Source organism: Coregonus clupeaformis, chromosome 3 (genome assembly GCF_020615455.1).
Source record: "Coregonus clupeaformis isolate EN_2021a chromosome 3, ASM2061545v1, whole genome shotgun sequence".
Taxonomy (NCBI): domain Eukaryota; kingdom Metazoa; phylum Chordata; class Actinopteri; order Salmoniformes; family Salmonidae; genus Coregonus; species Coregonus clupeaformis.
In genome coordinates, this window is record NC_059194.1 from 28,405,644 (window position 1) to 28,418,161 (window position 12,518).

The 12,518-nt window shown below is 46.0% G+C and overlaps 1 protein-coding gene across 1 annotated transcript; it reads left to right on the forward strand.

Moving 5' to 3' along the window:
* Positions 1–351: 351 nt before the first annotated feature.
* On the forward strand, positions 352–7,827 carry LOC121543636 (protocadherin beta-16-like). Its single transcript, XM_045207970.1, has 4 exons — positions 352–3,190; positions 6,519–6,577; positions 6,721–6,836; positions 7,051–7,827. The coding sequence occupies exons 1-4, from the start codon at positions 635–637 to the stop codon at positions 7,404–7,406; spliced, it is 3,087 nt and encodes a 1,028-aa protein (XP_045063905.1). The 5' UTR covers positions 352–634; the 3' UTR covers positions 7,407–7,827.
* The last annotated feature ends 4,691 nt before the right edge of the window (positions 7,828–12,518 follow it).

Below are 12,518 nucleotides of genomic sequence, written 5' to 3' on the forward strand. Positions count from 1 at the left end.
AAAGGCCTGAAGGACGCTGTGGAGGACGAAACCTCTGAAACCTGCGTCAGCTGCGCAGCGTAATAACTGGAAAACGACACCCTCGATGAAAAGCAATTAGCCGTTAATCCAAATCTGACCCTGATGTCTCGACTGAAAGCTACTCTGCTTTCGCGTCTCTAATCGCTCGGAGGAGCCGCACCAGAGAAAGGGTTAACGTTGCTACTGTAATTAGAGTCGCTGCTCTCATGTCGTCGTTCTCCAATACGATGCTGCTCGCAGCTACGGAACCCCTCCCTCTCCTAACACACACACACACCCCTCCCCACCAGCTCTTCCAAATGTCTAATAAACTGGAAATTCTGAGCGCGAGCCTCCCCTGCTCACACACTGCTGGTATTGCGCGCGGGGAGCACAACACATAGAGACGCTTAACTCCTCTCCTCTCCTCCAAGTTTACATTCTTGTATTTATTATTCTAAAGAGCAATACTTTGATGAAAGTAGACTACATTGTAAGTGCGTAAAGGAGCAACATGCGCTGAAGTGTTTGCTTGTTTGTTTTCTACAACAACTGGAAACAAATCCACAAATCATTTTATTAAGCGCATAATGTCAGTTACGGGTAAACTCATCCTGTGCTGTTTTCACGGTTGATGATTTTCTTGGGAGGCATTGAGATGGAGCACAGGCTCGCGAGCACGCGGTGGACACCGTTAACTGGGCTGGTGGTGTGCCTGCTGGTGTGTGCGTGTGTGGTGGACCTGGTTCTGGCACAGATTCGGTACTCCATCCCCGAGGAGTTGGAGCACGGGGCTTTTGTCGGTAACATCGCTGAGGACCTCGGTTTGGATGTGGCCAAACTGTCCGCCCGTCGCTTCCGGATAGTCTCCGGTGCCAAGAAACAGTACTTAGAGGTGAATCTGGAAAACGGTATTTTATTTGTTAACGAGAAGATCGACCGTGAGGAGCTGTGTGAACGGAGCCCGACCTGCTTCTTACACTTGCAAGTGGTGATCGAGAATCCGTTAGAACTGTACCGAGTGGAGGTGGAGATTTTGGATGTGAACGACAACTCTCCCATTTTCCCGTGGAGCGAGTTTAATCTGGAGATTACAGAGTCAGCGGCGCCCGGGTCCCGGTTCCCGTTGGAGAGCGCGCAGGACCAGGACGTGGGCACCAACTCGCTCAGATCCTACCAGCTGAGCTCCAATGAGCACTTTGTTCTAAACATCCAGACACGTAATGACGGGAGCAAGTTTGCAGAGCTTGTGCTGGAGACCCCGCTGGACAGGGAGCAGCAGAAGACGCACGAGATGGTGCTCACAGCCGTGGACGGGGGGTCGCCGGAGCGCTCCGGCACGGCTCTCATCACCATCACGGTGCTGGATGCCAACGACAACGTACCCGTTTTCGACCGGTCTGTTTACCGGGCGAGCCTGGTAGAAAACGCACCGAGAGGGACTTTAGTGCTAAAGCTAAATGCCACCGATTTGGACGAGGGTGCGAACGGGGAGGTCTCATACGCGTTCAGTGGGCACGCACCGCTCAAAGTGCGCGAGCTGTTCAGCGTGGACCAGTACACGGGTGAGATCAGAGTGAAAGGGATTGTGGACTATGAGAAAGCGAGTGTTTATGAGCTGTATGTGCAGGCTAAAGACAGGGGTCCCTCAGCAGTGGCCGTGCACAGTAAGGTACTGGTGGATGTCTTAGATGTGAATGACAATGCGCCGGAAGTCATCCTCACCTCCGTGTCCACACCTGTCCAGGAAGATGCGCCACCGGGCACGGTGATAGCCGTTATAAGCGTCATGGACCGGGATTCGGGAGAGAACGGGAATGTGGACTGCCAGATCCCCAGCAACGTCCCCTTCCAGCTCCACTCATCTTTTAAGAACTACTACACTCTGGTGACTAGCGAGTTTCTCGATAGAGAAGCCGTCTCCGAGTACAACATCACACTCACGGCCCGGGACCTGGGCTCCCCGTCGCTCTCCACTAGGAAAACCATTCTTGTCCAAGTGTCTGATATTAACGATAACCCCCCGCGCTTCGCCCAGCCATCATACACAGTTTATGTGACCGAGAATAATGCCCCGGGCGCATTCATTTGCTCAGTCACTGCTTTCGACCCCGATTCTAATCAGAACGCCTATCTGTCCTACTCGATTCTGGAGGGTCAGATCCAGGGAATGCCCGTGTCCACTTACGTCTCCATCAACTCGGACAACGGAAACATTTACGCGCTGCGCTCCTTTGACTACGAGCAGCTAAGGAACTTTCAGATACGGGTGCAGGCGCAGGACGCCGGTTTCCCCCCGCTCAGCAGCAATGTCACGGTAAATGTGTTTGTTTTGGACCAGAATGATAACGCGCCGGTCATCGTGTCCCCCTTGCCCAAGAACGGAACCGTGGCGACAGAGGTGGTCCCGAGGTCAGTGGATGCGGGGTACCTAGTCGCCAAGATCACTGCGCTAGATGCGGACGCAGGACAGAACTCGCGCCTCTCCTACCAGGTGCTCCAGGCTACGGACCCGGGGCTGTTCAGTGTCGCCCTCTACACGGGAGAAATCAGGACGATTCGCCGGTTCGTGGATAAGGACTCTACGAGGCAGAGAGTCGTCATCCTGGTCAAGGACAACGGGCAGCCGCCTCTCTCCGCCACCGTCTCTATCCTCCTCTCCGTGGTTGACAATGTGCCCGAGTCACTGTCTGATTTCGGCGACCTCACTCTGAGCCCGCAGCCCCCCTCCAACCTCGCCCTCTACTTGATCGTGTCACTGAGCACCATCTCGCTAATCTTCCTGGTGGCTATTATCGTCCTGGCTGCGGTCAAGTGTTACAAGGACAGAGAGACCCTCAGTGGGTATAACCTCCCCCCCTTCGCCTGCTGCTGCTGCGGGGGCTTCCAGCCAGAGCCGCCCCCGGAGGTGTTCAAGAAATCTAACCTAAACCTGCAGATCTCCACCGGGACTAAGGTGCCCACCAACTGCATGGAGGTCAATGGCAACGGTACTCTGTCCCAGGCGTACTGTTATAAAGTGTGTCTGACCCCCGAGTCAGCTAAGAGTGACTTTATGTTCCTGAAGCCGTGCAGCCCCATTAGCACCCCGAGGAACAACGAGGCAAAGGGGGCTGAAAACTTGGCTTGGAGCGCGCACAACCGGAGCGCATCGGTGAATAACAACTCCGGAGCCACCACTCCGAATGAGGTAACGTGAGAGTAAATGTGTTGGCGTTCATATAATTGATTTTGTGTTTATTCTCAGTTTTGTTTTGATAATCATCAAGTACATGACATTCCACCTAATGAAGGTCAGATCATACATGCAAAAGTGTGATATGTTTGACTGAGCTTGAACGATATTCATATCAACGTATATATCAGACTTGGAAACTCTCTCCTAATGCAACCAACACGTATTTAGTTTACATTTCTGTTGGTGTGTATATGTGACAAACCATAACCTTGATTATACAGTAATGGCATGTGAGTAAATGAAAAGGAAGTTAAATAATTAGAGAGTGGATATTCTATTCACAAAGGCTATGAGAGAAAGCTGAACACACCACAGTATATTTTACACTGAGCATGTGTTGTGGAGCGTATTTCTCTCCTCTTGCACACAGAACTGAACAGTCTGCCAGAGATATCCGTTTCACAGAGCAACGGAGAGGTATAAACCTCAGTCATGTTTTCTTCGATGCTTGTATTTCGATCCCTAATCTATGTGTTGTTTCTAATCTATTTGCACTGTCTATAATCCTCGTGTGTCCATTGCTTGTTTATTTGTAAACATGTTCGGAGTAATAGGGTGATTTGAGAAATCCCATAACGTTTGTATGATTGAGTTTTGTGGGTACAATGTCATTGTCTGTTCTGTCTGCTGCGTTGTGATACGAAAGATATACAGACATTCAGTCTATACTTTCCTATCAAAAACCACCAGTTTGAATTGATTTCTAGTAGCATCTGCGAATAGAGTTTTTACAAGGTGAACCGCTGACAGACAGCTAATGACGGAAGCGAGTTTGAAATACAACACCGCTTGTCTGGGCTATAGTATTCTATCAACGACCGTTCTGGAGAATTCTGCACGTCTACTTATTTTCATACTAACGTTTTTTTGGACCAATAACCCCACTAACTATGCCTCAAGGGCACAGTCACGGCGGAGCCATTATACGACACACAATGCCGTGCATACGAAAGGGGGTCGCGTCCATTATTGATGAAAAATGCAAAGAGATGGTTTTGGGGGACGAGTTAAGGGGTCCAAGGACCTGGCTGGGACGTGGCGCGCCTGTAGATTGCCCTGGCGTTGTCCTCGCGGTATGAGAGAGTAGAGAGATGTGGATCCTGCAACCTGGACTCAGGGGTAGACATAACATAGTGAACGTAAATCCGGCCTCAGGGCTAGACATAACATAGTAAATGTAAATCAGGGACACTCCAATTAGTATAATATGTTACCTTTTGTATAGTTTGTATTAATTTGTGGATGTCCACCATCCATTTTGTATGATATGTTACGAATTACAATTCGTACAATATGTTACAAATTTCCATTTGTTCAAAATATTATGAATTTGGAAACGTATGATATGTTACAAATTCCAATTTGTTGTGGGAATTGTTAGCTCGGTGGCTAGGTGGCTAACGCTAACGTTAGCTAGGTGGCTAACGTTAGCTAGGTAGCTAACATTAGCTAGGCTAGGGTTTAGGGTTAAGGTTAGGGTTAAGGTTAGGGTTAAGATGAGTAATTAGGTTAAAGGGTTAAGGTTAGGGGAAGTGTTATGCTAAGTAGTTGCAAAGTTGCTAATTAGCTAATGTTGTCCGTGATAAGATTAAAACACGCAACCTTAGGGTTGCTAGACGTTTGCGTTATACACCCACCCATCCACCCTGACTTTGTAATTTTTACCTTAAAGCAATACTTTGTTATTTTGGCATTGAGGCCCTTTATATACTTCCCCAGAGTCAGATGAACTCGTGGATACTATTTTTATATCTCTGTGTCCAGTATGAAGGAAGTTAGAGGTAGTTTTGCGAGCCAATGCTAACTAGCGCTAGCACAATGACTGGAAGTCTATGGGAATTTGCTAGCATGTAACCATACCAAACGTAACATATCATACTAATTTGAGTGTCCCAGATTTACGTTTACTATGTTACGTCTAGTCTATGAGTCCAGGCTGGTGGATCCATTTTTTGTCTGAGTTCCGAGCAACTAGGAAGGATGGGGGAGGGGGAGGCGATATCGACACCGCTGTTGTCGGAGTCACTAGATGTAATCTGGTACAATGTAGGCAGACAGTGTGACGGATAAAGGGACACACTTTTTTTCCTAGAATATCGCCATCTCCGTGTAGACTGAAGACTAAAAATGTCAGTCCCATTCATAGCAAGAACACCTCTGGCCATATAAAGAGCTTGATTCTAGGTCATGATGATTGTTCTGCTCGTAGCTATGTCCCTCCAGAGGCTTGGTGTCCTTGATGACGTTAATTGGTTCCCTTAAATCACCCTTGTGTTCCCCGAGAGTCATGTCGCGGATGACACCATAAAACCTCAAAGACTTACCAATTAAACAGTGGGATGGTTATATAGCCTAGTTGTCAACCATAACAATGTTGTATGTAGGCCTACATGTAGTGTCATTTCAGCAGGGTGATAAAAAAACAGTAAAACATACATTGAAGGTGAAAAAATGGTATGGTCTGTGAAACAGAGTGATCAGCTGAGATGACCTATAGCTGCAAGGACTGCACAACTTTTCCCGCTTCTCAACAAGACAGTAATTAAAAGCATGTTCTCGGAGCATCAGAGCATTATGAAGGTAAAAATGATGCATAAAAACCACAAAACAATTACTTGTATAATTTTCTTAATTTCCTGAGTGCCACGGTTTTCTTTGAAGATGAAAATCGTGTTTTCGTTTAATCCCGGTGGGGTTCTAATTGTTTTTTTGTGCACAGCTCCTGTGGACAACCAATTCTCCTGTATCGCTCTGTGTCTGCTACTAATTAAGAATGTATTTTGAATATCGGTTCTATACGCTTACGTGGCAATCTTCTTGTTAACAGCTCTAAGTGAATTAATAGAGCGTGGAATCCATAGGCTACTATGAGACTTATTCCCAGAATAAATATCACTCCGCAGTGCCGGTCCCACTCCCCTGCTGTGCTGTGCTGCGGTGGATGAAAGCGAAATAATTGACAGGCAAGTCATTGCTCATGGCACGGCGCACTTCCTCACTGCGTTCTGAAATAAGGCCACAGGGGGGCAGTCAAGCTCCATGGAAAAACTATCACTCGTCCAATTCAATGAGATATCCGGATATAATGAAGCCTAGAATATGGAAATGAAAAGAAGTCTACTATTGGATATTTATCACTATTCTTACATGTTTAACCATCTCTTCAACGAAGACATTGAACCACAAGGCTATATTACTGTTGGGTGATTTCAGACCGGTTGTTTGGTGGTTTGTAAGACAGGACATGTTTTAAGATCGTATTTTCTCTCTTTATCTATAGCTCAAGCAACCAAACACAGACTGGACCCTCACAAAGAACCAGAACTCCACTCTGAAAAGGTAACCATTACTTTTGACACTACACTTACAACTACCTCAGCATACCGGTATTTTACATATAACCTTATTAATGTATGGCCGGTATGTGTTCATGCCATAAAGCATTGTGTGATTATTTATGGCTGAATCTTTATCCTCTGTAGCTGTAACTCTATCAACATGGACGGCACTCTGATGAGGAAGGCCATGCATGCAGACCCAGAGAACTACATGACACCCATGGCTGGCCAGTACTGGACCTGGGGCACCCATATGAGGGGTACGTGAAGGCCTGGGCCTGAAACACACAGACACACGCAGGCACGCACACACAGACACACAGACGCAGACACAGATACACACACACACACACCACACACACAATGCCTCTCCCTGTGTGTGTGTTTGTGTGTTTGTGTGTGTTTGTAATAGCCGTCTCACCTTGATTTCAGTCATGCAGTATGTTAATTGATATTATCTCTCTACTTTCACAGACTACAAGATGTCTCCTCCTGCCACTGGGCCTCCTCCTCGCTCCTGGACCCCCCGGTGCACCCCTCCACCACCCCAGCAACAGCCCCAACCCCAGCAGCCTCCACTCCCCCCACACCCACACCCCCATCCTCACCCTCACCCCCACCCACCTCCAGACTACCAGCATAATGTGTACATCCCGGGCACACCGTCGGCCCTGTGCACCCTGAGGCCAGCAGCCACCCACCACCGCAGCGAGCTGGACGTCCACAACTCCTTCTCTACCTTTGGCAAGAAGAGACGCTTCATCCACAACTACGAGCCCCAGACAGAGCAAGCAGCAGCTGTCATCAACAACGACCTGTATAACGATTAATAATGGGATCCTGAGAGGGAATGAGTGAGTGAGTGAGTAGTCTCTGTGGTATGAATGAATGAATGTATGAGCCCTATGTCTGCTAACATAGTAAACAGACTAAGGGTTGAATGAAAATGAATAAATTCATGTCTGAATGAATTCAATAATTGTACAAATGCCAGAATGAATTAATGAACTTTCGACCTCTATAATAAAGGAAAGAGGGATATGGACTAATATTGAGAAGATGAATGGATGAATCTAAGAAGAGTGATCTTCAAACCGTTTTTATATCTGCCACTGTTGGCCATTGCTATTTTTGACACATTACTGCCACATGTTTTTCACAGTCTGGTTTTTAGTGGATTTGAGTCATTTAGCAGACGCTCTTATCCAAAGCGATTTACAGGAGCAATTAGGGTTCAGTGCCTTGCTCAAGGGCACATCGACAGATTTTTCACCTAGTCGGCTCGGGATTTGAACCAGCGACCTTTCGGTTACTGGCCCAACGCTCTTAACTGCTAGGCTACCTGCCGCCAAGTATGATACATTATTATTATTATTATTATATTATTATTATTATTATTATTATTATTATTATTATTATTATTATTATTTTGACAATCAGCATGGAGCAACAGTTTGATGAGAAACATCCAAATAGCCTAAGATTGGACAGCGCTTTGCACATTGTTATAAATATGAATTATATTTTTGAATGTTTACGAAAATGAAAATTAATACAAATAACCAAGTTGCATTCATTCATCTGAAATGGTAAAAAATGTATGGCTCTGTCAAGCAGAACTTGTGTGAATATATATGAACATAGCCTACTTTTAGATGAAAACTGCATTTGTGATGCAGGTGATCCACAAAGACTTAAACATTTTAGATGCAAACTGCATTTGTGATGCAGGTGATCCACGAAGACTTAAACAGTCAACTACCCAACACATATACTGTATATACATTTCTGAGAATAAAGTATTTTTTCTCATATATACTTTTCTTTCTTATATTATGGAGCCTATTACGCATTCTCTTGTCATTACCAGCTTTCCCCAAACAGGCCTAGAGGCAGTAAAGGTTTTAATTCTGAGGATGGATTAAATTGAGTGAGACACGTATTCAATGTTTAGTCAGCTTGAGTCACACATCCACTTTAAAGTTGGGAAATTGTTTTAGGGTGAAAAAGTTCCACGGCACACTAACTCCGGGGCAAGCTTTCTGCCACGGTAAGCTGTTTTCCGTGGCAAGGAATAAACATAGTAAAATGCTAACATATGCTAATTGGGGTGCTCGCATTTACATTCGCCCGCAGAGAATAGTCGAGGTTCATTAACTGAACAAACAGAATCTCCCCTCGAAATATCATTTTAATTAAAGACGGTGGCACTGGGACACAAGCGGCGGGCTGGGAGCTTCCGTTCCAAATGCCACACCTGGACGCGATATATTGAACCTTCTGCCCACTCTCTCCATGCCCTTTTCTTTTTAATGTCCGGGGGAATGAGTTCCGAATGTCAACAGATGAGTAGTCTATCGGCCGGATTCATGGGGGTAATTAGGTCGGCGCGTGCCTCAGATTGAAAATAATTCTGTTAATAAGGAAACGGTCTCCATGGAGACAAGACGCTTCTCGAACTGGAGTGTAACCTTCTCTCTGGCTGGGGAGGAGGAGGAGAGCCATAGGGACGGTATAGCAGGGCTGGAGTTATTTAGTTAAGCTAAACATCACTTAAATGAAGGTGATATAGTACGTGGAGCCACTGTACAGTGCATTCGGAAAGTATTCAGACCCCTTCCCCTTTTCCACATTTTGTTACTTTACAGCCTTATTCTAAGATGGACTAAATACATTTTTTCCCTCATCAATCTACACACAATACTCCATAATGACAAAGCGAAAACAGGTTTTTAGAAATGTTTGCACATGTATTACAAATGAAAGACAGAAATACCTTATTTACATAAGTATTCAGACCCTTCGCTATGAGACTCAAAATTCTGCTCAGGTGCATCCTGTTTCCATTGATAATTCTTGAGATGTTTCTACAACTTGACTGGAGTCCACCTGTGGTAAATTCAATTGATTGGACATGATTTGGAAAGGCACACACCTGTCCATATAAGGTCCCACAGTTGACAGTGGATGTCAGAGCAAAAACCAAGCCATGAGGTCAAAGGAAATGTCCATAGAGCTTCGTGACAGGATTGTGTCGAGGCTGGGGAAGGGTACCAAAAAATGTCTGCAGCATTGAAAGTCCCCAAGAACACAGTGGCCTCCATCATTCTTAAATGGAAGAAGCCTCTTCCTAGAGCTGGCCGCCCCGGCCAAACTGAGCAATCGGGGGAAAAGGGCCTTGGTCAGGGAGGTGACCAAGAACCCGATAGTCACTCTGACAGAGCTCCAGAGTTCCTCTGTGGAGATGGGAGAACCTTCCAGAAGGGCTACCATCTTTGCAGCACTCCACCAATCAGGCCATTATGGTAGAGTGGCCAGACGGAAGCCGCTCCTCAGCAAAAGGCACTTGGCAGCCCGCTTGGAGTTTGCCAAAAGGCTCCTTAAGGACTCTCTGACCATGAGAAACAAGATTCTCTGGTCTGGTGAAACCAAGATTGAACTCTTTGGCCTGAATGCCAAGCATCACATCTAGAGGAAACCTGGCACCATCCCTACGGTGAAGCATGGTGGTGACAGCATCATGCTGTGGGGATGTTTTTCAGCGGCAGGGACTGGGAGACCAGTCAGGATTGAGGGAAAGATTAACAGAGCAAAGTACAGAGAGATCCTTGATGAAAACCTGCTCCAGAGCACTCAGGACCTTAGACTGGGGTGAAGGTTCACCTTCCAACAGGACAACGACCCTAAGCACACAGCCAAGACAACGCAGGAGTGGCTTCGGGACAAGTGTCTGAATGTCCTTGAGTGGCCCAGCCAGAGCCCGGACTTGAACCCGATCGCTGGACCAATTGTGCGCCGCCCATGGGTCTCCCGGTCGCGGCAGAGCCTGGACTTGAACCAGGATCTCTAGTGGCACAGCTAGCACTGCGATGCAGTGCCTTAGACCACTGCGCCACTCGGGATCTGTTTGGGATTCTTGCGGTGAATTTGCAGTCAAATTATTTGTTATTATGTTCGGCCTGCGGCTGAATCTAGTTGATGATCCCTGCTATAGAGGCTGTTATGCCTTTTCCCATCAGTATCCAGTGTAGACGCCAGTGTATTTGCTCCCTTATAAGCCCTCTCCCACTGCCTCTGACCTTATTGAGGCCTAGTAAAGGCTCTATATCCAAACCTCAGAGGGAAGCTCCATGTCTCATCACTAGAGAACAGGATGACCATGTCTGTACCCCATGCAGCTCTGTGACCCATGGGGCTTATTCTGCAGGTGTATCCCCATACTCACCTCTACCCCACCCTTTCTTCCCTCCCTCTCTAATCCCATATATTCTCCTCCAAGTCGGCTTCTCCCTTTCACTAGATCAATGAACGTCAATGAAATACACAGAGAGGGACACATTAGATAGGTAAGAAAAACACGTATATAAAGTCAATGTGAATGAATAAACGCTCTTACAAGCATGTTCGGAACGCCATGGCCTAGATATGTCTTATTATGAGATAATACAGGGATAATGAACACTCTTAGAGAACTGAATGAAACACCAGCTCTATCACATAGCCTACTTCATTACCACAGCGCATGACCGATGTGATCAGGCATGGCCTAATATAGATCTACTTACTAAGGTTACTATCTGTAAAGACTAGATCTGTATATGGTACATGAAGTCTGCATGCTGGATCTCCACCAGGGGGCACCATTAAGTCACAAACAGGGGGAGAGAGATGGAAAAGGAGCAGACAGACGAGAGAAGCTTCTTCGCATTTCAAAATAAAGATTTAATCAAGTAAAGTACTCACTTAACAAAAATATTTCACTGTGCTACACTTTCAACATAATCGAATAGAGCACATAAAAAAGGGTACTAACACTCAGAACGCATGCATGGGTCCCCCTGTAGCTCAGTTGGTACAGCATGGCGCTTGCAACGCCAGGATTGTGGGTTCGTTTCTCACGGGGAGCCAGTATGAAAATGTATGCACTCACTAACTGTAAGTCGCTCTGGGTAAGAGCGTCTGTAAAAACAAAAACAAAGACGCAGACAAGAAAGCACATAAGACTTAGTTGTGTTTTAGAAATTACAGCTAGTTTAGTTGATATTGGCACACATGTGTTGGTATTGGTTTGAGAGATTGATATCAGTTTGGGGATTAAGTGGCTTCCTGGTCATCTGTAGAGGTCATACGTTGGCTCTGGTTCATCAGTAAGTGACCTGTAATGAAAAAAGAACACAGAATACCCCAAAGTCCCGCCTACTTCCTGGTGCAAGTCCCGCACTGTTTTGAATGGGCGTCAAGCTTATATCATACAATTAATGACAATGGGGTCATTTCACTGGCATACCGGACACCTCCACAGCCCCCGCAACATGTTTTATTTCGATATGTACTAGGAAACTACATGTTTGTTTCTTGGGCTTCAGGAATGTGACTGGAAAAGTGCCCCAGGCCTTGAAAAATAAAAAAATAAACTGATAAGTATAAGCGGATATCGGTGAACATACGCAGTGGTCAAGGCTACGACGGCGCCGGTGCAATGAGTGGAGTTTACTCAGGTGTTCAAAAGTGCATATCTGACCGAGAGCCTAATGCTTCTTCGGTAGTTCTTTATGAGATTTAGTTTTAGAAAACAATTTCTCCGCAGAAGCGACAGTTACAGGGATGCTAAAAACAGCTTGAATACCATAACAACATCAGGGAAACTGGGCAGAAGGGAGCGGTGCTTCAAATCCAGCAGTTCTGCAACATCTTTAATTGGGCCTCTCATGCTCCTTGATGGAACATTCTACCTCAAAACGATCCTTTGGTTTTTGTTTTATTAGTCCATTGTTGACATAATCCCAAAGGTTTTCAAGATATGTCACTTTCAAAATACAGAATTCATCCCCAAATGATGCATTTTGCATCACGGGATAATTTCTGTATTGGATTTAATGAAATGTCCCTTGAATATTGCAGCCCATTTGTGTAGGCTATTTGCCAGACACAACCCTCTGAGT